Source organism: Oryctolagus cuniculus, chromosome 1 (genome assembly GCF_964237555.1).
Source record: "Oryctolagus cuniculus chromosome 1, mOryCun1.1, whole genome shotgun sequence".
NCBI lineage: Eukaryota > Metazoa > Chordata > Mammalia > Lagomorpha > Leporidae > Oryctolagus > Oryctolagus cuniculus.
This window is the reverse complement of record NC_091432.1, coordinates 17,926,485-17,952,169: the sequence shown is the minus strand read 5'-3', so window position 1 is coordinate 17,952,169 and position 25,685 is coordinate 17,926,485. Positions and strand designations below refer to the sequence as shown.

Here is a 25,685-nt window from a genome sequence, read left to right as displayed (position 1 = left end):
TTGCTCCTCTTCCAATCCAGCTCTCTGCTATGGCCTGGGAAAGCAATGGAAGATGGCCCAAGTGCTTGGGCCCCTACACCCACATGGGAGACCTGGAAGAAGCTCCTGTCTTTGGATTGGCCCAGCTCCAGCCATTGCGGCCATCTGGGGAGTGAACCAGCAGCTGGAAGATCCTTCTCTCTGTCTCTCTTTCTGTCTGTTACTCTGCCTCTCAAATAAATAAATACATCTTAAAGAAAAAAAAAGACTTCATTTCCTCTGTATGACTGATGGCTGTTCTGTGATGTGGACGTACCACACTTTGTTCATCATTCACCTCTTGGTGGGCGGTTGATTGCTTCTGCCCTGTTGCTCCTGGCAACAGCGCTGCTGCAGCACCTGCTGTCTTATGCAAGCTCCATCCTCTGATTCGGCTCTGGTTCAGGCGCTGGGACTTCTGGTGCCCTCTGATCCTGATCTCGGGGTGGGCTTATTCCTGACCCTCTGATTGATGAGTGTGCTAAAGACAGAAGGGAAAAGTGTCAGAGCGTAAGAGGGAAGGGAGCAGATCTCGAAGTCTGGTAAGTCCCCTGGCACTGTTTGTCTTTGCATACTTTATTTCATTTTCTTCTGAGGGAAGTAGGGAGTGAAAAGTGGTGTTTCTCTAGACATTTTACCTTATAAAAATTGATTTACGAGAGAGGGAGAGGGAGGAGTGAGAAAGCACACATACAAGCACCAAATTGCTGGTTCACTCCCCAGGTGCCTGTAACAGCCAGGGCTGGGCCAGGCCTAAGCCAAGAGCTGAAACTCCATCCAGGTCTCCCATGTGGGTGGCAGGGACCCAAGTACTTGAACCGTTATCTGCTGCCTTGTGGGGTACGCATTAGCAGGAAGCTGGAATCAGAGCCAGGAATTGAACCCAGGCACTTTGAGAAAAGTGTTCTGCCTACTTATGGGCTATCCTGTACTGCTTGATATGCATACAGTTTTTGTTTAAAAAGATTGAGAGGCAGAAGCAGAGAGAGAGAGAGAGATAAAGTTCACTTCCCAAATGGCTGCAGTGGGCAGAGCTGTGCTGATCCGAAGCCAGGAGCCAGGAGCTTCTACCAGGTCTCCCTCGTGGGTGCAGGGGCCCAAGGACTTGGGCCATCTTCTACTGCTTTCCCAGGCCATAGCAGAGAGCTGGATCAGAAGTGGAGCAGCTGAGACTTTGAACCGGTGCCCGTCTGGGATGCCGGCACCACAGGCAGTGGCTTTACCTACTGCACCACTGCGCCGCCGTCTGACATGCGTGTATTATGCACTGCTGGGATGAGAGACACTGGAGGAGCCCTTGCTTGGAGCAGTCATCATTTCTGTGTGATGAGACGTCCCCTCCCCTTCTCCTGGCTGTTTGGAAGTGACCCACTCTGTTAACTCTGGTCACCCCACTCACCGTGTGCAGAACTCAGGAACACCTTCCTCCGGTCTGTTGCAGCTTTGCGACTATTGACCCAGCTCTCCTCATCCCCTGCCGCGTCCTCCCCTCACCAGGCGTGGTAGCCGCTGGTAACCAGCATATTCTCTTCTTCTACGCCAGCAGCTTTGGTAGCCTCGAGGGCCTGTTTCCGTGGAGCCCTTCTTGGTGCACGGCCCCCAGTGCCTTTTGGGGCCCTCTAGGGAGGGGAAGGGCTGTGGTAGGAAGCTGGACTTCCTCTTTCTGCCGTTGGCTTTGATGCTCAATGTACGAATCTGTGGAAACGGGGCCTCCACCCATCTTTTCCCCCTCCATGCGCAGTAGGCTTTGCGTTAATTTTAGAAAGATGAGCTTTCTGTCCATTGTAGTCTTTAAAAAAATATGCATGAAGGCTCTGCCTCGCCAGATAGCTTGCTGGGTGTGGTTTACAGGAATATTTTATCTGGGGGTGGTGTTGGGAGCTGGCAGGCGTGGACTCACCCTGTGACGCGGGAGCCTTGGTTTTTCGTTTTGTTTCATCTGTAAGAAACGAGTCAATGTGGAAATTACTTATCTTGCTGTGTTATTTTGTCAGTGGGTATTGTTTTGTTGCCAGCAGTAGGCAGTACAAACAGGGGTCCTTTAAGCGGAAGGGGAGTTTATCTCCCTGAGCAAGGAGCCTGCAGTAGGGGGCGTCTAGAGTAGGTTGATTAGCAGCTCCGGGATCCAGGTGTTGATCCACTTTCCCTTCAGCCATCTCCAGCAGGTGTATGTTTTCACGGAGTGGCTGCTGCAGCTCCAGATGTCACAGGCAGATCCCAAAGCAGGGTAGTATTTTTTCCCCCCTTGTGCCTTCCTTTTTATTCATGAAGAAGCTCTCCTTTGGGAGCCCTCCCCTTGTAGATCCTGAGGTCCCTGTGCTCTCTGTCTCTTTCTGGGTCTTTGAGTTCAGAGGAAAGAGCTGACAGATATTGGGGAGGTGAGGCCCAGGGAGGTGAGGAGGACCAGAAAGGCAGAGAGCAAGGCCAGCAGCGACGTGGAGCCCTATGATGTCACATGGGTTGGCACTGGCTGCTGTTTCGTGATGAACCTGGCGTGAGGCCGGCACGTTGCTGGGTGCTTAGGCTGCAAGGAGAAACCCTGCTGAGCCATCAAGGAGCTGGACGGGTAGGAAGGGACCGTCAAGTCGTCTTTGGAAATGGGATTTTCGTCTTCCCTACATCCTAGCCTAGTTCTCTCTGCTTGCTGTGTAGTGGGAGGTCATGTAGCTGGTAGTCACGCACGTGGACTCTGGAGACCATGTGTGGAGTTCACGCGCAGACCCTGCAGCTCAACTCAGCCGTGACCCACACCCAGCTGCTGGGTTGCAGGGAGGGTCGAGTTCATGTGTGCCCCCCAGGCACCTGCTGAGATGCATCGAGAACACGGACTCAGAGCTGGGATGCTGCTGTCCTGGGAATGCGGCTGCAATCCCTGGACTTGGATTTCCTGAGCTCCGTGCTCCCTGACACGCTACTCTGGGTCGGGGCCATCAACCTGAGCAGAGGGCCTGGCCCAGGCGGGTGCTCAAGGGTTGCTCTCTCAGTGAGTCGTCAGCGCTTTCTCTGTTGGGTCACTTAGCTACGTCTTAGAGCCTTTTGTTCCTATAAGCAGGGTGAGTGCGGGAGCCAGAGCTTGGATGTTTTTAGCAGACACTCAGGTGGAGGAAGGAATGGATCCAGAAGGGGACACGGTGTGCGGATGCACGGGCAGAGAGACCATACCGAGAGATGGCCAGGGCAGGCCATCCTAGCGTGTTGGGCCCATGTGGCTTCATATTTTCCAAGGACTGGGCAGACGAAGGTTTGCTGCCCCATGCTACTTTCCTAGGCCCTGGCTTTTCTCTCTTTCTCCTCCTCTCCTGTGATCTTTCAGAGATGATGTGGACGGGTGCACAGCACAGGTTGGAGGGGGGTCCAGGCAGGAGGCTGAACTGGAAGTGGTTAGGCCTGACAAGATGAGGGCTTGAAGTTAGAGTGCGAGGCGGGGATGGAAAATCTGAGAGCGGAGGGCCCCGGGGCCAGCCTCTTCCTCTCTTTGGGCTCATTCTTTTTGTTCGGTGGCATTGATTCAGTGTCTTCTTCGTGCACACGGCACTGATGAGGCCTCTGCTCTGATGGGGACCTAGACGGTGATGAGGTGGAGGGTGAAGGGCCTTCGTCTCTGTTGGTTAGACCGGGACTGGTGGAGGGTTTTTGGCCATGCCGTGGGAAGGTCTGGGACCTAGTGCTTTCAGAGGAGGGAATGGTTATGCAAAGGCTCCAAGCGGGAATGGGACACTGAGGGCCGAGGGGGCCGGGTGGGCCGGGCTGGAGTTTGAGCTCCATGCTAATTAAGTGTGGTGGGAAGGTGGAGCACAGGGCTTCCCCCCAACATCCTTGGGTTTCCTTTTGTTCTTCATGAGGTCTGTACTTTGAAAAAAAAAATCTCATTATCCTGGAAGGTGTGTTTACAAAGGAACAGAACACATAACCTTGACTTTCTTTAGACTTTTAACTGAGGAAGTGGTTAATGGGTCACAGTGAACACCCTTGAGGATCCCAAAGATGGAGACCCTGGCAGCTACTCATTGGAAAAGGCTCCAGCTCTCTCCAATACTCATTCTCCCCAGGGCTGCTTCCCCTAGGATCACCAAAAGAGCCTGCTGCCACCCCCCCTGCTGGTGGGAGGAAGGAGAGGCATTTCCGTACTGTGAAAACCCCAGACCCCAGTGGCTTTCTGCCGTAGGTCTGGCTTTACACCTGCACCGGCGACTTGGAGGTGGCCCTGGGGAAGGAGGGTGCTGCTTTGTCCTCGGCCCCAGTTCGTTCTGCGGTGGCACAGGGGGCTGCTCCAGGGTTGGATGTGCGTGTGGGGAAGCACGCTGGGTACCCACCAGGCTGCAGCCTGCACCTATGGGAGTCAGGCCTCTGTAGCTGACTTGCGCGTTTCCTGAGTCCCTGTGTCTGGTGTCCCAGGACAGCATGCTGTTGCTTAATGTACTTCTTAACACCCCACCCCGGCATTAAATCCTCAACCGCTTTATGTCTGATTTGCATTTTCCAAGGCTGAATGAATCTGCTGACTTCCGTTTTCTGTTTCTGTTACAGATCCTGTGCGCAGGTGACTGTGAGTACCATTTTCCTCCATTCTCCTGTTGTTCGCTACCACCCCCTAGTGGACACAAGGCAACATGAACAGCTGTATGAAAATCACAGGAAATACTCATTTGTTGAAAGCCCTGTTGTTTCCATTTTGTCCTTAGATGTGGTATGAAGGTAGAAACAGCAAATGACAGAAAAAAATCAGTTAATTATGCAACCCTGATATATTAAAAAAATCAATATTTTCTGTGATTTTTTTTCTAGCCCATACCGATGGCTGATTTAATTTGGTTGAAACTGTACTGTTATTTTATGTGCTGTTATCCCATAAGTATTTGCTGGTGCTGCTGCACTGCCACAATTCAAAAATGATTGCCTGGGTTTGTATAACGTCTGGGAGACCAGAGGTGGCCTCACATTATATTTTGCTTTATATGAAGGATTGAGTCTTAATTGCTGACCCACACTGGTCCATTCCATGGTCTGTACTCAAATGAGGAGAATGAGGACACAATAGAAGTTTTTGACCAAACTAAATGCATATATTCAGTTGAAAGTACTGCCCATTCTGGGATTATGACCTGAGCGTTTTGGCCATAAAATGGTTCTGTAAGAAATAAAGATGATAGTAATTGGGGTTTTTTTTTTAAGCATATCTCTGGAAAAAAAATTGGTAGTTTTTATTTGTTCCCCAAATTTGAGAACTTTTTTTTTTCCTTTTCTGATTGGAAAAATACCAAAATCTGTGAACCATAGAGATTGGTTTCACACTGCCATGCGAAGGAGGCACACTTGCTGAAACCTTCTAATAAGCAAATCTGAGTTAATCACAGTGATTATGCAAAGCTGTGCAAGCAGTGGGGAGAGCCCCGAAGTTGGGTGTTCTCCCGCTAATCAGTCGGTGACGAATCGGGTAGATCCTCCCGCAGGTTTGACACTGGTGCAGAAAGAGAAGGCTTCTGGACATGGACTTAGCCCGTAGCCAGGGCTCTTCGCACAGCTCTTTCCATGGAAAGGGGTTTGTCCTGGGCCTCCAGGGTTATGGAATCAGTGGAAGGGTGACGTGTTGGGTGGCTGGGACTGCCATACTGGGTTCCACAGTTCTGGAGACTGGAAGTCAGAAGCCAAGGTCATAGCAGACTTGGTCTCCTCTTGGCTTGTGGGAGGCCATGTTCTCCCTGTGTCTTTACATGGTGGTCCTCTAGCCAGTGTGTTGTCTGTGTCCTAATCTCTTCTTATAAGGACACAGCCATAGCCCATTGGGGTCCTCCCAGATGACCTCATTTTGACGTAATTCCCACATTAAAGACCCAATCTCTAAGTCTAGTCACATCCTGGGTTACTTGGTTGGGGTTAAAACTTAACCATGTGGATTCTTGGGGAATGCACCCCAGCTCGTGACAACTGGGGAGCGGGCCTCAGGACAGCCCGACCGAGGTGAGGCGCGTCATCTGCTGTCCCTGGCACAGACAGTAGAGAGAGGGATCAGGAAACCTGTGCCGTCCCTACGGGCTCCAAGAGCGTGGGGTCAGGAAGCTGCAGCCGCCACCACAGTGAGGCTCCCGTCGCATCCATATTCCAGCCACAGGAAGGCGGCAGGCTAACAGCAGAGCTCCCATCTTTAAGTCTTGCAGGGCTTCCTTCTGTTCATACTGGGTTGGCCAGAACTTAGTCACATGGCTGGATCTTGCTGCAAGGGAGGCTGGGAAATGTAGTCTTTGTTCCCCAAAGCTGAGTACAGATAAAACCTCTGGGAGTATATGACGAAGGAAGAAGAGGGTGTTGAATGAATTTTGGGAACAGCAGCCTCTGCTGCAACTCCCGAAAGAGAGGCTGTGGGAGGCTTGGAAATGTGTTCAAGGTCGAGCAGCCTGGAGCAGCCCCGGTTCTCCTCCAGAGCCCGAGCCCTTGACCATGGGGCTTCTGCCTTGTCTCATTTCCTGTGCATGACTCTGTACAACTTAAGCTCCTGATGTCTGTATTCCTTTTTTAAAACATTAGATTTTATTTGATTATTTTATTTGAGAGACAGAAGAGGGAGAGAGAGAGAGGGAGAGACAGAGAGATGGATGGACACAGAGAGGTCCCATTTGCTGACTCATTCCCTAAATACCCACAATAGCCAGGGCTGGGCCAGGCCAAAGCTGGGAGCTGGGAGCTCCATGCAGGTCTCCCCTGTGGGTGGCAGAGACCCAGAACCATCATCTGCTGCCATCCAGAGTATGCGTTAGCAGGAAGGCGGAATCAGGAGTGGAGCCAGAACTTGAACCCAACACTGTGGTATGGGATGTGGGCCTCCCATCCAGTGTCTTAAGCAGGAGGCACAACGCCTGCCCCTGTGGGGTCTGCACTTGTGAGGCCACAGTGCTCTCTGCCTGGCTAGCGACACTGCTGTCCAAGGGACTCCTGTTGTAGGTGGTGATACAGAGTAGAGGAGAGACCAGTTGTCCCAAGCTTGCATTTCCTCCCTGTGTGGATGTTTGTGAGGGTTGGCTTCTGGCCAGATTCTGAATCTATTCATTCCATTTTCCCACAGTCCCTGGTTCGGTTTCTGACTTTCGAGTGACGAGTGTCAGCACGAGGGAGGTCAGCTTAGCGTGGAGCAGCAATGACTCGGAGTCCTTCAGGCTGTATGCCACGCAGGATGGAGCCGGCTGGTCCTGGGAGGGAACCACCACCAACCAGAGCATCACCATCGGCGACTTATACCCCGGGACCAGTTACCACTTTGAAATATTTGCCCAAGGACCAAATGGGACTGAAGAGGCACCCCAGAGAGTTTCCTGTACAACTGGTAAGCAAGTGGGCTGGGTTTGCTGTCCAACAGTTGTGTTTCTTTTTTTTTTTTAAGCTTTTATTTAGTAAATATAAATTTCCAAAGTACAGCTTATGGACAATGGCTTCCCCCCCCATAACTTCCCTCCCACCTGCACCCCTCCCATCTCTCGCTCCCTCTCCCATTCCATTCACATCAAGACTCATTTTCAATTATCTTTATATACAGAAGATCGATTTAGTATATATTAAGTAAAGATTTCATCAGTTTGCATCCACACAGAACATAAAGTGTAAAATACTGTTTGAGTACTAGTTATAACATTAATTCACATTGGACAAAACATTAAGGACAGAGATCCCACATGAGGAGTAAGTACACAGTGACTCCTGTTGTTGACTTAACAATTTGACACTCTTGTTTATGGCATCAGTAATTTCCCTAGGCTAACTAACAGTTGTGTTTCTTAAAGGAAGTCTTATAATTTGTAAGTGCTGGTTTTCTAAATACTGTTTTTCTTTAAGTTATCAAAACCTTAAAAAATTTCATTATAACAATAATGCATTTTTATTACATAAAATGTAGCCATGAGAGAATAAGAAAAAAAAATCACATGTAAGCTGTCAACCAGGGATATACTCGTTGATAGCTTTTGGTGTATGATGTTTTACGATTACATGATATGGACATATCCACACACACACAACACGTGCGTGCTCTTATCTTCCACCAACACTGAGGTCATCCTGGACCTGCTGCTTCCCCCTCTAACCAGCCTGTGATGAACGTTCTTCACTGTCAGCATGAGTATCTTTACAGGGGGCCTTCAGCACCTGCCTGGCATTTCATTGCTCAAATCAGATTTCGCAGATAGTAATTGCTCACAGGCCAAGACTGGTCAGTTGTCTGCTTTTGCAGAGTTTTATTGGAACAGAACCACAGGCTGGTTATGTACTGCCTGTGGCTGCCTGTATGCGATCATGACCCTTCCCATTTCCTGAGTCCTGGGCTTGTCCAGTGCTTTTCAAAGTGTGGCCCAGGGATCTCTGGAGATCTCTAGATTCTTCTGAGGTCTCTGTGTGCGTGGTTATTGCAACAATACTGGAATATTGCTTAGTTTTTTTCACTTTCATAAGTGTACAGTAGAGTATTCCAAATGCTATGTGACATTGTCACACTAATAGCTAATGGGATATATTCTTGTATAATTCTGTATTTAAAAATTAGTGGCTTTAATTTCTAACATTACAAATATTGATAAGTGTAGCCTGCATAAACAAACATTCTCTGAGAGCCTTCCTCATTTTTAAGGAGTTATCTCAAAAAAATTTAAGAACTACTCATCAAGAAGTATTCTAAATTGTTTACCTACTGCCGTTTTGTTGGGCAGGTAGATTATTTTTACAGTTTTTTATAGATACTGTAGTAGTGTGATAATTTTAGGCTAACTGATATTGATAAAATTATTCCATGAAAAAAGTTTAAATGAATCATTGGATTATTCCTAGGTTGATGAGAGAATGACTTAGGCATTCCTAGGGAGCTAATGTTTGTCGTTTTTAAAAATGTATGGTTCTGGTGGGGCCTGTGCTATATGTAGTAGGCTAAGCCTTTGCCATGCTGGCATCCTATATGGCTGCTGGTTCGAGTCCCTGCTACTCCTCTTCCAATCCAGCTTTCTGCTAATGCACCTGGGAAAGCAGTGGAAAATGGCCCAAATACTCGGGCCCCTGCTCTCATATGGGAGACCCAGAAGAAGCTCCTGGCTTCAGATCAGCTCAGCTCTGGTCACTGCAGCCATTTGGGGAGTGAATCAGCAGCTGGAAGACCTTTCTCTCTGTGTCTCCCTCTCTCTGTCTGAACTCTATCTCGCAAATAAATAAATAAATATTTTTTAAAAGGATGGTTCTAGGCTAGGATGTCCCTCAGCGCTGCAACAGCTACGGTGGTCCTCGAGTATAGGGGCCTCATGAGATGGTCAGCCCGGAGTATCTGTGGACAGGTGTCTGCTGAGGGCTGTTCCTGAAAAAATCAGTCACTGAAGACTGAAGCAAGTGCCTGCCTCTTCAACTATGCAGCCATGGCTACACGGCCACTAGGATCAAGAACCGTCAGGAACATATGACATCACCAGAAAGAGAGAAGAAAGTGCCAGCGACCGACTCCACGGAGCTGGAGATGAGTGCATTCCCCACAGAATGCAGAGTCACTTAGGGAGCTCAGCAAAGTTCCAGAAAATACAAGAACACAGTTCAGAGAAATGAGGGAAACAATAAGGCATCAGAAAGACATTTAATAGCGAGATTGAAAAAATGAGTGAAAGGAAAAATGCAGCAGAGAGCATAAAAAGCAGAATTAAGCAGGAGAAAGAATCTGTGGATTTGAGGAGAGGTTATTGAAAACACACAGAGGAAGAAAAAGAAAACAGAATCAAAAGGAATGAAGAAAACTTATAGGATTTATGTCTGCATCGAGAGAACAGACATTGAAGTCGCTGGAGTTGAAGAGAGTAGAGAGAGATGAATGGAGAGGAAGCTTAAAGAAATAGTGGAAAACTTTCCAGACCTGGAGGAAGATTGAAGATCCAGGTGCACAGTGTAAACAGCTGGACTCATGCTGAGTCCAGGTAGGACGGACCCAGCACATACTGTCAGAAATCGGGGACAGTGAGAGCACCCTGAAACCAGCAGGAGGAGGGAGTCTGGCAGCTGAGCTGTAGACTCTGTCTGCACAGAAGCTTCGAGGCCAGAGACGGGGAAAGACACATCCAGATGCTAGAGGACAGACACTGCCAAGCCAGGGTCCTGTACCCAGCCAGACTCCCCCAGACACAAACTGAGGGAGTCCATCACCACCAGATCTGTGTTAAAGAAATGGTACAGGGACTTCTTCAAATGGAAAGGAAAAGAGACACTGTGCATACCGCAAAAACATTGGGAAGTATAACAGTGACTGGTAAAAGTACACAGTCAAATTCAGAATACTCCGAGCATGATCATGGTGGTGTGTCGTTGGTAGGAAGGTGAAGAGACAAAACTGTAAATGATGATAGCTGCAATATTTTGTCAGGGAATGTATAGTATAAAAGGATCAGAAATTCAGTCCGTGGGGCTTATGTTGGCCCCATGTATTCTGATATTCGAATGACACAGGGTAAATGAGTATGGTCCCTGTGCAAGGACGACACACAGACTTGTGAAGCCTTCCATCTGTTTTTTTGTCATACTCCTTCTGTAGTAAAGCCATTAGGCCTTTGACTGTAATGCAAATTAAAAATGTTATCTCAAAAGGTAATTAATTTAGGTTGCAAAAAATCAAAATGTGAGGGAGAAGACTGGAGTAAAAGTGTAGGCTTTTGAGTGTGTGTGTGTGTGTGAGAGAGAGAGAGAGAGAGAGTGAGACAGTGGGGGGCGGGTATAAGGTTACCAGTTTAAGTGACCCGCTACAGGATTTTTTGGGAAGCATTTTAGTAACCACAAAGTAAAACCTGTAGTAGATACGCACACATACACACACACACATGCACACACACACAGAGAACAAGGAATCAAAACATACCACTAGGGGCTGGCTCTGTGGCATAGCGGGTAAAGCTGCCTGCAATGCTGGCATCCCACATGGGTGCCGGTTCGAGTCCCAACTGTTCCTTTTCCAGTCTAGCTCTCTGCTATGGCCTGTGAAAGCAGTAGAAGATGGCCCAAGTCCTTGGGCCCCTGAACCTGTGTGGGAGACCTGGAGGAAGCTCCTGGCTCCTGACCCTGGATTGGCCCAGCTCTGGCTGTTGTGGCCATTTGGGGAGTGAACCAGTGGATGGAAGACCTCTCTCCCCCCTCTCTGTGCCTCTGCCTCTCTGTAACTCTGCCTTTCAAATAAATGAAACAAAACAAAACAAAACATACCACTTAAGGCAAATACTCCACTACAAGGAAGACAGGAAGAAAAGAACAAAACAACTGGGAAACAACAAAGTGGCAATAGGAGGTCCTTCCCTATCAGTAACAACCTTGACTGTAAATGAAGCAAATACTTGATTCTTCTCAACCCATGTGCAGTAGTCTCCTGGATAGATTATACATTAGGCCAGAAAACAAGGATTAGCGAGCTTAGGGATGTTGGAATCTTAGTAGGTATCTGACCGTGATGATATAAAACTAAAGTCAGCAGGAGGAGGAGGTTAGAAAAACTCACAAGCCCATGAAAGCGAAGGACAGACTCCTGGACAAGCAGGGGTCAGTGGCCAATGCCTTTAGTGCCTTTACTCTTTTGGGCAACCCCAGACTCTTCGAGAGTGAAGTCCCGACCTCCTGTGTTTCATTCTGCTTCTGGTTGGTAATCTTCAATCTTGAGTTTAATTAGAAGGCATCCGTTTGGTAGTGTTATTAACCATGATGGCGTCCATTGGTTTCCATTGGTTGAAATTTGTCTTGTGCATCTATAATTTCACCAAGGTGTACAGAGGTGAGGTGATTTTGAGTAAACCCACATGGCAGATGCTGGGCAGAATTGGGTTCTGGACCCAGATATTTTTTTGTGGCCAAATCCAGTGACCTTGTTCCTTGTGTCATGGTGATTCAGTACTAATCGTTTGCATTTAGTATGGTGTGTTAGAGCTGTTGGCAGGAGAACCTGCAGTCGAGAGGTTTGAAGGGATTAATTCCAGGTCGCACGGCTGAAAAGGTGGAGCAGGTCTTTTTTTTTTTAAATTTTAAAGAAGATTTATTTATTTATTTGAAAATCAGAGTTATACAGAGAGAGAGGAGAGGCAGAGAGAGAGAGAGGTCTTCCATCCGATGGTTCACTCCCAGTTGGCCACAATGGCCAGAGCTGCGCCGATCCGATCTGGGTCTCCCACGCAGGTGCAGAGGCCCAAGCACTTGGGCCATCTTCTGCTTTCCAAGGCCATAGCAGAGAGCTGGATGGGAAGTGGAGCAGCCAGGTCTTGAACTGGTGCCCATATGGGATGCTGGTGCTTCAGGCCAGAGCTTTAACCCGCTGCGCCACAGTGCTGGCCCCCTGAGCAGATCTTTTAAGTGTGGATCTGGATTCCAAGACCAGTCCTTTCATCTTTCTGCTGTCCTGCCCCGTGTCACTTTTATGTCAGAAAAACTGTCGAGCTGTCTCCTGATGTTAGACATACTGCAATGTCTCCTTGCCTGCAGTGTTTGCTGAGAATTTGGGGCGGGGGGGAGACTGATTTGGCATCTTGGTTCTCCCTTTTTATGAGCCTCTACAGAGATTGAATCCCATGTCCCAGGCTCAGCCAGCACTGGCCAGCTTCTGTCAATTTCCCAGCCCTGTACTTAAAGATGGGCTGGTGCAGGGAAGTCTAGGAGGTGAGCACAGAGAATTGATAACTTCATGAAATTCACTTCCGGAAAGCGGACATGCAGAACAGATCTTCCGTTGCTTTTTTTTTAAATGTCATTTTTCTTCTTTTTTCCTTGAAAACCGTATTTAAATAGAACCCAGTCCTGTGTTTGACATTGAAGTTGCTTCTATCAGCCCTACCAGCGTGGTCCTCACCTGGAAAAGCAATGACACTGCTGCTTCTGAGTACATCTACAGAGTAAGCAATAAGATGGAGAACGAGTGGGTGATGACGGACAAAAACCAGACGAGTTGCAACGTCACAGGCCTAAGCCCAGCGACTGCATATACGTTCTCCGTCTCCCCAGGAGTAGGCAATGGGACTTGGGGAGAACCCAGGTTCAAAAATGTCACAACAGGTAAGGTGACTGGCTCCCTTCCTTCTCATTCTGTGTCCTGGCACCTTGTCTGTGTGGGGGGGTACCCATTGGAGAGACATTGCTTTTCACAACCTCGAGGAAGAGGAAGGGTTTTGTGTTGTTCCCAAGCCAGGAGCTGAGGTGGTGGTCCTGTTCATTCAGTATTAAGGTCCTGTGTGTCTTTTGAAGTCTTAACGACTCGCAACTGGTTGGTTTTGAAAAATCTTTCGTTACTGTTCATTAATATCTACTGTTTTGCTAAGGCTCTGAAGTAGAGGCCTCGTTGGAAATGTGTTTCGATGGTGTCAGTAATTACTAGCCTTTGAACTCCCTGGGAAGCTGACCCTGTGTTTCTATTCGCAGGAGTTTCCGTCAGGCAGGGCTGTTTGGTACTCTTGATAGCGAGTGTAAGTTTCAAATGGAATAAGACCCAATGACATTTAGATTCTGATTAAGGTTAGACAGCTTAGATTTTCATTTAGCCTAGAGGTTGTTACCCCAAGCCTCTCATTAGAGCTGCAAAGTTAAATAAAGGTGAAAAGCACCAAAATTAACCAACCACAATACCACCGAAACATCACGCAAGAAGCTCTTTTTAAGGTGAGCAGCACTAAAGATCTGAGAAAGAAGTCCTCAGTGGGTGTTCTGAATGGGGTGTGGCCGGGAGTGGGCTTGCCGTGGCAGCCTGGCCTCTCGGTGCGCGGGGTCTGGATGAGCAGTGTGGAACACAGCACCTCTTCAGGATGCCAAACAGCAAACAGCAATCCACTGGCTTTCACGTGCCTTTCAGCCCGGACACTTTCTTTAAACAAACCTTGCTCAGAAGCCCAGTAAGTGAAAATAAGAACTTCAGAGAGAGGAGCCATGGGAACGGGTGTAACAGGCACCTGGAACCAGCCCCGTGTGCCTCGGCTCCGTTTGAGAGGGAGCAGCCCCAGAGAAGCTGCGAGAGGGAACCAAGGGGAGGACAGAGAGACTGCGAGGGAGGGTTGACGAGCAAGAGGACACACACTATTTCTTCATTTTTACTTGACACAAAAAAATTAGACGTACTGTGGGGTCTTGTGGTGTTTTAATATGTGTGTACTTTGCATGATGTTCGGGTCAGGGTAAACATCTGTCTCCTCCAACATTTCACACTCGTGTAAGGTGAAGACATTTAAAATCCTTCTTTCTTTACCTGTAGTCGCCCTCTGGTGCAATGGAGCACCAGAATATCTACTCCTAGTTAGAACTTAGCATTATTAGGCCGGCGCTGCAGCTCACTAGGCTAATCCTCTGCCTGCGGCACAGGTACCCCGGGTTCTAGTCCCGGTTGGGTCACCGGATTCTGTCCCAGTTGCTCCTCTTCCAGTCCAGCTCTCTGCTGTGGCCTGGGAAGGCAGTGGAGGATGGCCCAAGTGCTTGGGCCTTGCACCTGCATGGGAGACCAGGAGGAAGCACCTGGCTCCTGGCTTCTGATTGGCGCAGCGCGCCGGCTGTAGGAGCCATTTGGGGGGTGAACCAACAGAAGGAGGACCTTTCTCACTAACTCTGCCTGTCAAAAAAAAAAAAAAAAAAAGAACTTAGCATTATTAGTTGTTTTTCCTCCATCATCTCCTCCTTTCCTACTCTTCCCAGCCTCTGGAAACCATCGTTACAGTCTCAACTTCTATGAGACCAACTTTTTAAAAAAATGTTTCATATGTGTGGCATTGTGCAAACTTACTTCTTGGCTTACTTCACTCAACATACTGACCTCAGTTTGCATCGATGTTGCAGATGACAAGGTTCATCCTCTTCTGTGGCTGAGTGGTGTTCCATTGCAGATGCACACCCCACGTTGTGCTTATCCACTCACCAGTAGATGGACATTGAGGTTGTTTATAATTTTTGGCTATTGTGAATAGCGCTGCAGTACACATGGGACTGCAGACGTCTCTTCAACAGCCCGATTTCTTTTCCCTTGGATATATTCCAGCAGTGGAATTGTTGGACCATATGCTAGATCTGTTTTAGTTTTTTTTTGAGGAACCTCCGTACTGTTTTCCACAATGGCTGTGCCAATTTACATTCTTACCAGCAGAGTGCAAGGGTTCCGTTTCCTTCACATCCTTGTCAGTGCTTGTTATCTTTTGTCTTTTTGGTAATAGCCAGTAGAAGTGGTTTTGGGGACAGGGTGACACACAGTTGTTGACCATGGCGAAGAGGAGGCAGTAGCAGTGAGCATGCTTGGCCACCATAAGGCCCTTTGAGGACAGGACTCTGCCAGAAGAGAGTTCGTCAGCTACTGAGTACTGAGTGTGTACGGATGTAGCTGTCCTTAGTACACAGCCTAGGAACCTAGGGCTGCAGCTGGAGATGCTGGTGCGTGGCGAAGTTCATTTCTTCTGAGATCTCAGGGCATCGTGCATCAGGTGGAAACCAGGCAGCCTTCCTCCAGTCCACTGTGGTCCCAAGATGTTCTTTTTTTTTTTTTTTTTTTGACAGGCAGAGTGGACAGAGAGAGAGAGACAGAGAGAAAGGTCTTCCTTTACCGTTGGTTCACCCCCCAATGGCAGCTGCGGCTGGTGCGTCGCGACTGCTGCACCGTGCTGATCCGAAGGCAGGAGCCAGGTGCTTCTCCTGGTCTCCCATGGGGTGCAGGGCCCAAGCACTTGGGCCATCCTCCACTGCACTCCCTGGCCACAGCAGAGAGCTGGCCTGGAAGAGGGGCAACCGGGACACAATCCGGCACCCCGACTGGGACTAGAACCTGGTGTGCCGGTGCCGCAGGCGGAAGATTAGCCTAGTGAGCCGCGGCGCCCGCTGGAGTTAGTCTTAAAGAGTAGAACAGATCCTAAGCATTTTTGGTTTTAAGGTTTATTCCTTCTCCTCTTTTCTGCATGATAGTTTGGTTTTCCTTTACCATGAAATGATGGAAATGAACTGAACTCTGTTGTAAGGGAAGTGTTTTTAGTATTTTAGTTACATTGAATCAGCAGTGACCCCAGTTATTCTTAAAGTGGAGTGACTGCAGATACCATGTTCCATTTATGTCCGTGGTGTGTTTTTATTACAGAGCCTGAACCAGTTTCTGGACTGCACATTGTCTTCGTGGGTGTGACAGAGGCCACTCTGCGCTGGAGCAGTCACAATGGCACCGCCTTCTGCCGGATGTTCCTGGAAAGCTATGGGAGCCATGATTTGCCGACCCCGGATGCTGCGGTCAATATTTCAGACCTGAAGCCAGGGTTTCAATACAGAGTCATTTGGCATTTTCTAGAGTCAAATGAGACAGAGGGAGACCCCATGGTTCCAGAAGGTGTCTGGGGTGAGTCACCCTATGGGGTTTGGCTTTTGATAACTTAGGAGTTGAAAAAAATACTGTTTTGTTTTTTTTTTTTTTTTTTTTTTAATATCTGTGTAGGATTTTACAGTTTTTAGAGGGCTTTTCCTCCATGCTTCGGTTTGATCCCACAGCTGTCTGAGGAAGGAAGGGAAAGTGATCTGATTTTATGAGTGAACGCACCGAGGTTCAGAGTGGCAGTGGGGCGGCCGAGAAAGCAGAGGGCCTGGGAAGCTTTTAAATTTTCAGTCTAACATATGACAGGTGCGCTAACCTAGGTAGGGCCACTGGAGGAACTTAGCACATCCACTGAGAAGAGCCAACAGACGTCTTTCGTGTGGATGTTGGAGCCATCATTTGCAAGTGGTATGGAATTTTCACTGGGTCCCTAGGATAAGCCCCCAGGTTGAGTGGGGCAAGGACTTCCACTTTATACATAAGATTGCAAAGCTACAAGGTGGTGTTAGGGTTCCTGGTGGCAGGTGGCAGAAACCAAACTTTTAAGTGGCTGGGACTAAAAGAGTGACCTGCTGGTTCCTCTGTCTTCCTCCACTCCAGGCTGTGAGGTGTTAAAGGGACAGCAGTTCTCATTTCTCCCACCAGCTGCCTCTTTGCCACAGTGACTCGAGGAGCAACCAGCCATCCCCCTGTTTCATACCCTGTCATTCCCTCGCCAGCCTGGTCTGGCCCTGGGGAACCTTCTTTGGGTGGACTCTAATTAGCAAAGTCTGAGTCAGGCAGGTGCTCCTGGGAATCGCACTGGGGAGGGAGAGTTCATGCCCCAAGGTGTGGAGAATGACACGAAACAACGGAGTTGGCACGAAATGCATGGTTTGCCTGGAAGAACAGCGCACAGTGAGAGCGCCAGGCCTCTGCAGGCCGCTGTGTGTGTGTGTGTGTGTGTGTGTGTGTCTGTCTGTCTGTCTGTCTCTCTGGAGGAGGTGGGAATGCCAGCCATGGGCACCGTCCGATGTGGAGTGGGGGTGCTGAAAGAACAGGGGTGTGCGTTTCTCTCACAGTTAACGTCTTTCCTCCTGTGCTTCACGCAGATGCCAACAGCACAGAGACGCCCCCGATCGAGAGCTCGCCCCTGCCACGCAGCCGCCCCACGGCCTCCGTACAGCGCCTTGACCCCACGGCCCCGGGGGATGTGCAAGTGCTTCTTACGGGATTAGACCCCGGTACTCGGTACAGGGCCTCCGTTTTCCCGCAAGCGGCAGATGGCACAGAAGGACAGCCGCAGGCCGTCGCGTTCAGGACGAGTACGTTGGCTTTTGTTGCCCCGGCGGTGGCCGGAGGTTCCCAGCACCGAGTTCTGTCCTCTCTGATTCGGTTGCTGAGTTGTTAGAGCTTTCTCACTGCTTCTCAGCAGCTGGTTTCGTTGTCAGCGGCAGTGTTCCGGAAGATTTTGGAGAGAACGGATCGACTGAGTTTCTTCTTCCCTCCCTGGCCTGGCACTTCCCTGAAATGGGGACCCTTGTTTGGGTGCAGCAGGTTAAGCCACCACGTGTGATGCTGGCATCCCATATCAGAGCGACAGCTCGAGTCTCGGCTGCTCCACTTCTGATCCAGCTTCCTGCTGAAGCGCCTGGGAAGGCAATGAATGGGTGATGGCCCAAGTACCGGGGCCCCTGCTACCCATGTAAGAGATCTGGATGGAGTTCCTGGCTCCTGGCTTTAGCCTGGCCCAGACCTGGCTGTTGCAGCCATTTGGGGAGTGAAACAGTAGATGGGAAGACTTCCCTGTCTTTCTGTCCTGCTCTGTCTCCATCACACTGCCTTTTAAATAAAGGAATATTAAATATTTAAAAAAAAACAGTGAAAAATATTGAGCAGCTGCTTTGTGCTGGCATTGGACACAGCCTCGTGTCTGTCTGTCTGTCCCTGCATATCAGCCAATGAGACAAACTGGTATCATATTTTTCTTATAAATAGAACACGATCGATTTTTTTTCCCCCGAGATAAGGAGTTTCCATTTTTGGACTTGCTGTTGGGATTCATACTGATCTTTACCATGCACATTGCTGCTTGTCTAACTCGAATTTATCAGCACTCCCATTCTACCAGTTGACCAATGTTGGGAGGGCTTTGGTGCTGATGAAGGAGTAAAGGAATGGTTGGTTCCTGCTGGCCTGGGAGCTGTCAGCATGGATGGGGAGTTGACACAGACATCCATGTGACAGTGCATGGTCAGGCCTCGTGAGCTCAGGACTAGACACTGTAGTGTCACAGCTAAACACAGAGGCTCTGTTGTAGAAGACATGAACTGACTTGGGTTGTCTTAATAAATAGAAAGGCTGTCATAGGCCCACAGAACTGAGGGCCAGGGCTGGAGGAGCAAGGACAGAAAACAGACTGGACTTGGGAAACTCTGGAGGGTGGGTCCACGCTGCATCTGGTGGTGCACCTTGGGGGTTCAGAGGCCCAGGAAGGAGAGGGTGACATGGCTGTGCTTTCTGGATGGCTATGCTGGGAGACGGCACTGCAATCCCCCCGGCGTCCATGTGGGTGACAAGCACTGGCTCCCACTGTTCAGAAGGGGCATGGGTGCTGTGTGGGTGACCCGTGGGAAGGGTTGAACTCACGTGGAGGCAGGGTAGGCTTTAGATAAGTGGAGACAGTGGAGAGGGTGAATCAGTTGAGAAAACAACCCACGTGTAAGTGCAGAGAACGGACCTGGGGGCACAGCGGGCAGGGGGAGGTGAGGCTGAAAAGGAAGAGGCTGTGGCTCCCTCTGTAAGGCCCTTTGGGGGAGCTGGTTTACTACTTAAGCCAAAAGAGCGTGTTTTTCTTTGGAATAGGTTTACAAAGGAGGAGGAGTGGGTAGGTGGGTATTAGGAGGAGTAGCCAGGTGGTGAAGTGTGGGTGCCGTGGGGCAGTGAGAACCCCCAGGTAGCAGGAAGTAGCCCAGTAGCCCTGACCCTGGAGGCCCAGGAGGGCTGTGGGGACTCCCTGATGGCTCTGCACGTGGCTGCTCCTGGAGGGGTTGATTTAGTTCCTAGAGAGATGTTCTGAGTGTGCTTTGAGAGTTTCTCTCTCTCTCTCTCTCTGTCTCTCTCTCTGTCTCTCTCTCTCTCTGCCTTGCAGAGAGAAGGGGAGGGGTGTGCTTTGGAGCACCTGGTGGGCAGCATTGCTCTCCAGGCTGTGTTACTTGTACAGGGCGAGAAGAGGATGGGTTGGGGGAGGCGAGCAAGTGGCGAGTAACTCACACTGTCGTGTTCCCTCTTGAGGTTAGGATTGCTATCCCTGTTTTATGATGAAACTGAGTTCAAGTGGTTTTCCTGAGGGAGACCTGGCTGTGAAACAGAGCTAGCCGGGGAACCCAGACGTGACTCCTGCAGAAGTCTGTGGTCTTCCTCTTCTTCTTCTTCTTCTTCTTCTTCTTCTTCTTCTTCTTCTTCTTCTTCTTCTTTTTTTTTTTTTTTTAGATGGATTTATTTATTTGAAAGTCAGAGTTGGGCAGAGAGAGAGAGAGAGGTCTTCCATCTGCTGGGTCACTCCCCAGTTGGCTGCAACGGCTGGAGCTTAGCTGCTTCGAAGCCAGGAGCCAGGAGCTTCTTCCGGGTCTCCCACGTGGATGCAGGGGCCCAAGGACTTGGGCCATCTTGTACTGCTTTCCCAGGCCATAGCAGAGAGCTGGATTGGAAGTGGAGCAGCTGGATCTCAAACTGGCACCCATATGGGATGCCGGCGCTTCAGGCCAGGGCATTAACTCACTGCGCTACAGCACTGGCCCCAGTCTGTGATCTTGACCTGATCCTATAGGGAATAGTGTTTGTACTTGGATGGATGGTGCATAAGGGTTTTTCTGGGTCCCCCGAGCTCCTGGAGCAAGGCACGGGCGGAGTGCATGTTACTGTTTGGTTAGGAGTCCACCATGAACATAAAAGAATAATGACTGACGGTGCTGGGCTGTTGGCCAGGTGGTTTCTGCACCAACCACGTTCACTTGTGGTTAAATGGTGTGATGGGGGGAGGAGGGACAATCCCTAGAAGTGATTACAGCTCCTTCCTCTCTATCCCTCTAACTCTCTGTCTCTCTCTCTCTCTCTGGCTTGGCCTTTCTGGTTATTCTGAACTTCTCCTATGTCTTCACAGATTCTGACCAGGTTTTTGACATTGAAGTTGTAAACATCAGTGCCACAAGCATGACCCTGACCTGGAAAATCAGCCACAATGGGTCACACTCTGCCTACGCCTATGAGGTACAAGTGGCTGGAGAGACCTATTTCTTCAACTTCACCGTCAACGATACTCACGCCGTCATCTCTGGACTCAGCCCGAGCACGTTATACAACATCACAGTGCGACCCTTCCTGGGTGACACCGAGGGCACACCAGGCTTTCTCCAAGTCTACACCCGTGAGTTTGCTCATTGCTCCAGCTGACCTTGCTTGCTGGCTACTTTGTCTCAGGCCCAGATACAGGACAAAGAAGCCCTGATCCTGCCCTCAAGGAAGGCACATGGTGCTCTGAGCCCCTTCAGGAGGTGGGGTGTAGTAACAGTGAGCGCTGGGGGGCCTGAGCTGCGTGCTGAACTTCTTGTGCTTCCCTTGCGCTGTCTCAGCGTCTTGTGATGTGGTTGGCATTAGCTTTATTTTATGGATGGGGGAGGCCAAGGCGGAGTGAGAGGGAGTATGCAGGTGCCACACCTGCTAAGTGACACAGGAGAGATTCAGCCTCTCAGCTCCAGCCTGTGTTTATAATAATGACCTTTGTATTGTGATAGAGACCTAGAGTGGATTGATAAAGGGAGACGAAAAAGAACCTCTTATCTCTTGGATGCTAACATTATAAGGGAACACTGGTACAGCCATGTCTAGTCTTCTGTTTGCTTAAAAGTTCTTTAAAGACAGCGTGATATGCAGCAGATAAAAGGTTTCTTGTTCCGAAGAAGACCTGATAATGTAAACTAAAGCCGTGATGTTGTATTAGTAGTGTCTGTGTAATGATATCAAAACCAGCAATGCATTTGCATGGTGCCAGGAGCTTACCTATATTGCATGACTTTCATGGTTGGTATTAGGATCTCCCTTCTGTAGATGAGAAAACTGCAGCCCAGCTGAGGGTGGACACTCTGTCTTGGGCCACAGAGCTTGCAAGTGGTAAAGCAGGGATTTGAACCCAGAGCTGCTTCTGGTGCCACAGGAATGCTGTACTCAGGAGTCTGTTGCCTCCCAGCAAACACACCTTAAGCATTCCTACAAACTCTGTTGGGTTGCGACTTTGGGGAGAATAAAATCTCCTTTTTTCATTTTCTTTTCTTAATTTTGAAAAATCTATGTGTTAAGATTAGTTTCAGCTGTGAATAGCACACTCTGCTCCCAGTAAGACAGGAGTTTCTTTTTCATGGAAAAGAGTCTGGCCAGAGTGGGGATGGTAGAGCTGTAGCCTGGATTTAGATGCAAGAAGTGGAAACCATGAGCTGTTGGAAGGCAAGAGGCATTTATCCAGGGAATCGAGGGTTTGCAGGCTCATTGAGAGGGCTGGTATATTAATTTTCTAGCACTGCCATGACCAGTACTACAGACTGTTATCAGAGATAAGGCCAAATTGGTTAGGTTAAAAGAGAGTAGGCAAGCCCCTGTCTCCATGAAATATTTGCCAAGAGACTTTGGTTGCCACTAGACAAGGCAGGAAAATGGACAGAAGGCTGGACATGGAGTGTTCCTCGGGGTGAGAGTTTCCAGGATTTACCCCTGCTCTCACTCCCTCCGGGCTGGCTCGCCAGATATCTTGCCAGAGATGGCTGCTTGGAGGTTCTTGTCTTTGGTCAAGAAGGAATTCAGACGTGAGACAGAGAGTAGTGGTAAGCATGCTAGCCAGGTTTAGTGAAGAGAGTACAGACCAGGTGGGCATCTCAGAAAGGAACCAAGAGCCCAGTCTGCATTCAGTTCAGAGTCTTTATGGATTTGGGTCTGGGCCTTGTGTGGGATGTCTCTGGGTAGAGGGCTTTCTGAGTGTGAGATTCCTAAAATTCTTTCCAGAACCTCATCTTAGCCCCTTGGTGAAGGGCAGATGAGATTCTGCTAAGCTGCTCCCAGGGAGGGGGCTTGGACCTACCCACCCAGGTTACTGGTATGTCAATGCTGGTTTGGTACTACAACCACAGAAAGGACTCACTCAAGCTTATTGAATGCGGGCAATACTTTAGAAGTGAAATTGCTGGCTTGCTGCTAGATCTTCTTTATTCCATTGCACAGAAATTCCTGCTATTCTTTGGCCCCGTGTACACAGAGGCTAATGTCTGCCCGGCCACCTTAACACAAGCAGTGGCTTACACAATAGAAATGTCCTCTGCCATAGTTCTGGAGGCTGGGAGTCACACATCAAGGTAGCAGCAGGTTTGCTTTCTTCTCTGGCCTCTCCCTTGGTGTGTCTTCGTGTGGTCGTCCTCAGCCCGTGTGCTGTCTGTGTCCTCATCCCTTCTCATAAGGACACAGTCAGGCTGGACTGGGGCGCACCCTTAGGATCTCATTTTAAACTAATTACCTTTTGAAAGCCCTTGTCTCCAAATATGGTCCCAGTTCAAGGTACTGGGATTAGGACTTCAAAACAGGCATTTGGAAGGTCACAATTGAAACTATAACAGCTGGGGAGGGAGCAAGCTTTAGGCTCATCCCACAGAAATGACAAAGACTCAGACTGCAGAACTAGATTAAGCTACTATACTGTGTAACCAGAACTCTGTTCTGAGCTGTGCTGCTGGGGCCTGGAAGCTGATCACCAGCACAGTGTTGGTGCACAGTGTTGGTCACACGTTCCAGCGAAGGGAAGGAGGCAGGGCTAACAGTAGAGCTCCATCCTGTAAGGCTATTTCCTAGAAGTCGCATGGTGCTTCTGGTCCTGTTGGAATGGCCACATGACATAGTCACAAGACAGCATCTAGCTGCAGGGGGGCTGGGAAATGCAGTGTTTGTACCCCACAGTCAGGTACACAACTAAAAAGGTACGCGTATATGATGAAGGAAAAGAAGGGGAATGGATTTTGTGGGTCGACGGCAGCTTCTGCTGCACCTCCCTGAAGAGAGGCCCTGGGCGGCTTCACAGCGCATTCAAAGTCAGGCATCCGGGAGCAGCCAAGGTGAGCCCTGGACTGTGGAGCCTCGTCCCCACCCCTGACCATTTCCTGTGGAGGACTTTGTACAACTTAAGCTGCAGGTGTCTACACTAGTGAGGCCAGGTGCTGTCTCCAAGGGCTTTGACAGCTGGGTTTTGAAGGATTCAGGCTGCAGGTGGTGATGTGAAGAGGAGGAGGAGAGAGATCAGATGTCCTACATCTGCATTTCCTCTCGTGTAAATGTTCTGTGACCGTTGGCAGCCCGGTCTTCTGGGGGAAGCGATTCTGAGTCTCCTCAATTCCGTTTTCCCACAGCCCCTGGTCCGGTTTCCGACTTTCGAGTGACGAGTGTCAGCACGAGGGAGGTCAGCTTAGCATGGAGCAGCAATGACTCAGAGTCCTTCAGGCTGCGTGCCACGCAGGATGGAGCCGGCTGGTTCTGGGAGGGAACCACCACCAACCAGAGCATCACCATCAGCGACTTATACCCCGGGACCAGTTACCGCTTTGAAATATTTCCCCAAGGACCAAATGGGACTGAAGGGGCACCCCAGACAGTTTCCTGTACAACTGGTAAGCAAGTGGGCTGGGTTTGTCATCCAACAGGGGTGTTTCTTAAAGGAAGTCTTATAATTTGTAAACGTCTGGTTTTCTAAATACTGTTTTTCTTTATCTAAGGAAGATTTTAAAGATTTTATTATGCCAGTCGTACCTATTCATCCTGTGAAATACAGACAAATAGAAAAATATCACAGGTGAACTAGTCACTAGACTTTGTCACTGATAACTTGCCTCATGGTGTTTTACCACTTAAAATGTATACCTATTGCAATGCAAAACCAGAGTAGGCGCTATTACCTCCTGCATTATATAGAGTAGGAAGTGGGGCCTTCCTTGCTTAAGCAGCTGTCCCAGCATGACTGGTGGAGACCTGGCCTCCAGCTGGCTTCTGAGCCAAGGGTCTGACAAGCTGGGGGGCTGACACGTGGCTTGGCGCAGCTGCAGAGGAGCTCCGTGTCCCTGAGAGGAGGCAGCTCTTGTGCTGCAGCTGGATTCCAGTGAGTACAAGGCAAGAAGGACTGGCCTAAGGCCCTGGACTCATAGGGTTAGCTGTCTCGTACTGAATCGCTGTCATCATGATTGGGAAAAAATCAGGTTGAGAGCGTTAAAGTCAGCTTCGAAAAAGCGAAAACAAATACCACACGATCCAGCAGTTGCACTCCTTAGTGTGTATTCAAAAGAAGTAAAAGCAGGACTTGAACCAGTGTTGGTTGCAGCATTATTCACAGAAGCCAAAATGTAGAACAGCCAAGGGTCCATTGACAGATTACCAGATAGAGAAAATTTGGTTTATCCATACGATAGAATATTATTCAGCCAGACAAAAGGATGAAATCCTCACGTGTGCTAAAATAAAAGCCACACAGAGAAGGACAAATATTGTCTGATTCCACTGATGTGAGTTACCCAGAATAGTCAGGTTCACAGAGACAAAAAGTAGGCTGGGGGAGGAAGCAAGGCAGAGTTACTGTTTGATGGCACAGGGTTTGTGTTGGTGGTGATGAGAATGTTTTGGGTATAGAAGGTGGTCTTGTTTATACAGTACTCTGTATAGAATGGCACTAAATCATACACTGACCAGTGGGCAAAATGGTGACTCTTATGTGCATTTTATTTTATTGTCATTTTTTAAAAAATTTATTTATTTACTTGAAAGAATTATATAGAGAGAAGGGAGATTGAAAGAGATAAAGATCTTCCATCTGCTGGTTCACTCTCCAGTTGACTGCAACAGCTAGGGCTGGCCTGGGCTGAAGGAGATTAATCTGGGCCTTCCACATGCGTACAGGGAGGGCCATCCTCCGCTGCTTTCCCAGGCACATTAGCAGGGAGCTGGACTGTGTGTCTCCTGCCCTTGCTGTCCGACCTCAGATGCTTCTGCTGCATCAGGGTCACCTCTGCATTTCACTTTTCCTCTCCCGTTTGCCAGGCTGTGTCACAGGAGGGTGTTATTTTTTTGGTGAGTGGCTAAGAAATACATCAAACTCTCTGCAGAGTGTGCCTGTCCTCAGAGTGTAGTTTGCTGAATTTTCACACACTGAACCCACCCGGTTTCCAGCACTGAAACTGAAGATGTTACACTGCAGGAGACCCCGGAGAGGGAAGCAGAAGTCCCAGAGAACTAGTAAGAAAGCTCTCCATGTGGCTGTGCGGAGGAAGAACCAGAGTTCTAGAAAGAGCTGCGTGTGTGTATTTCTCTCTGCTCTCATGTTGAG

General features: G+C 49.1%; 1 protein-coding gene and 1 non-coding gene across 2 annotated transcripts in view; both read left to right on the top strand.

The window, feature by feature from the left end:
* The window catches only part of PTPRJ (protein tyrosine phosphatase receptor type J), a 177,296-nt gene that overhangs the window by 111,350 nt on the left and 40,261 nt on the right, over positions 1 to 25,685 (top strand). The window contains exons 2-8 of the mRNA XM_017348393.3: positions 4,546 to 4,564; positions 7,076 to 7,333; positions 12,778 to 13,041; positions 16,082 to 16,333; positions 17,398 to 17,610; positions 20,448 to 20,711; positions 23,725 to 23,982. Coding sequence (XP_017203882.3) covers positions 4,546 to 4,564; positions 7,076 to 7,333; positions 12,778 to 13,041; positions 16,082 to 16,333; positions 17,398 to 17,610; positions 20,448 to 20,711; positions 23,725 to 23,982 — 1,528 coding nt within the window. The remainder of the gene's footprint in view (positions 1 to 4,545; positions 4,565 to 7,075; positions 7,334 to 12,777; positions 13,042 to 16,081; positions 16,334 to 17,397; positions 17,611 to 20,447; positions 20,712 to 23,724; positions 23,983 to 25,685) is intronic.
* On the top strand, positions 10,421 to 10,530 carry LOC127485113 (U6 spliceosomal RNA). Its single transcript, XR_007912286.2, has one exon. It is a non-coding gene; the product is annotated as a U6 spliceosomal RNA (small nuclear RNA).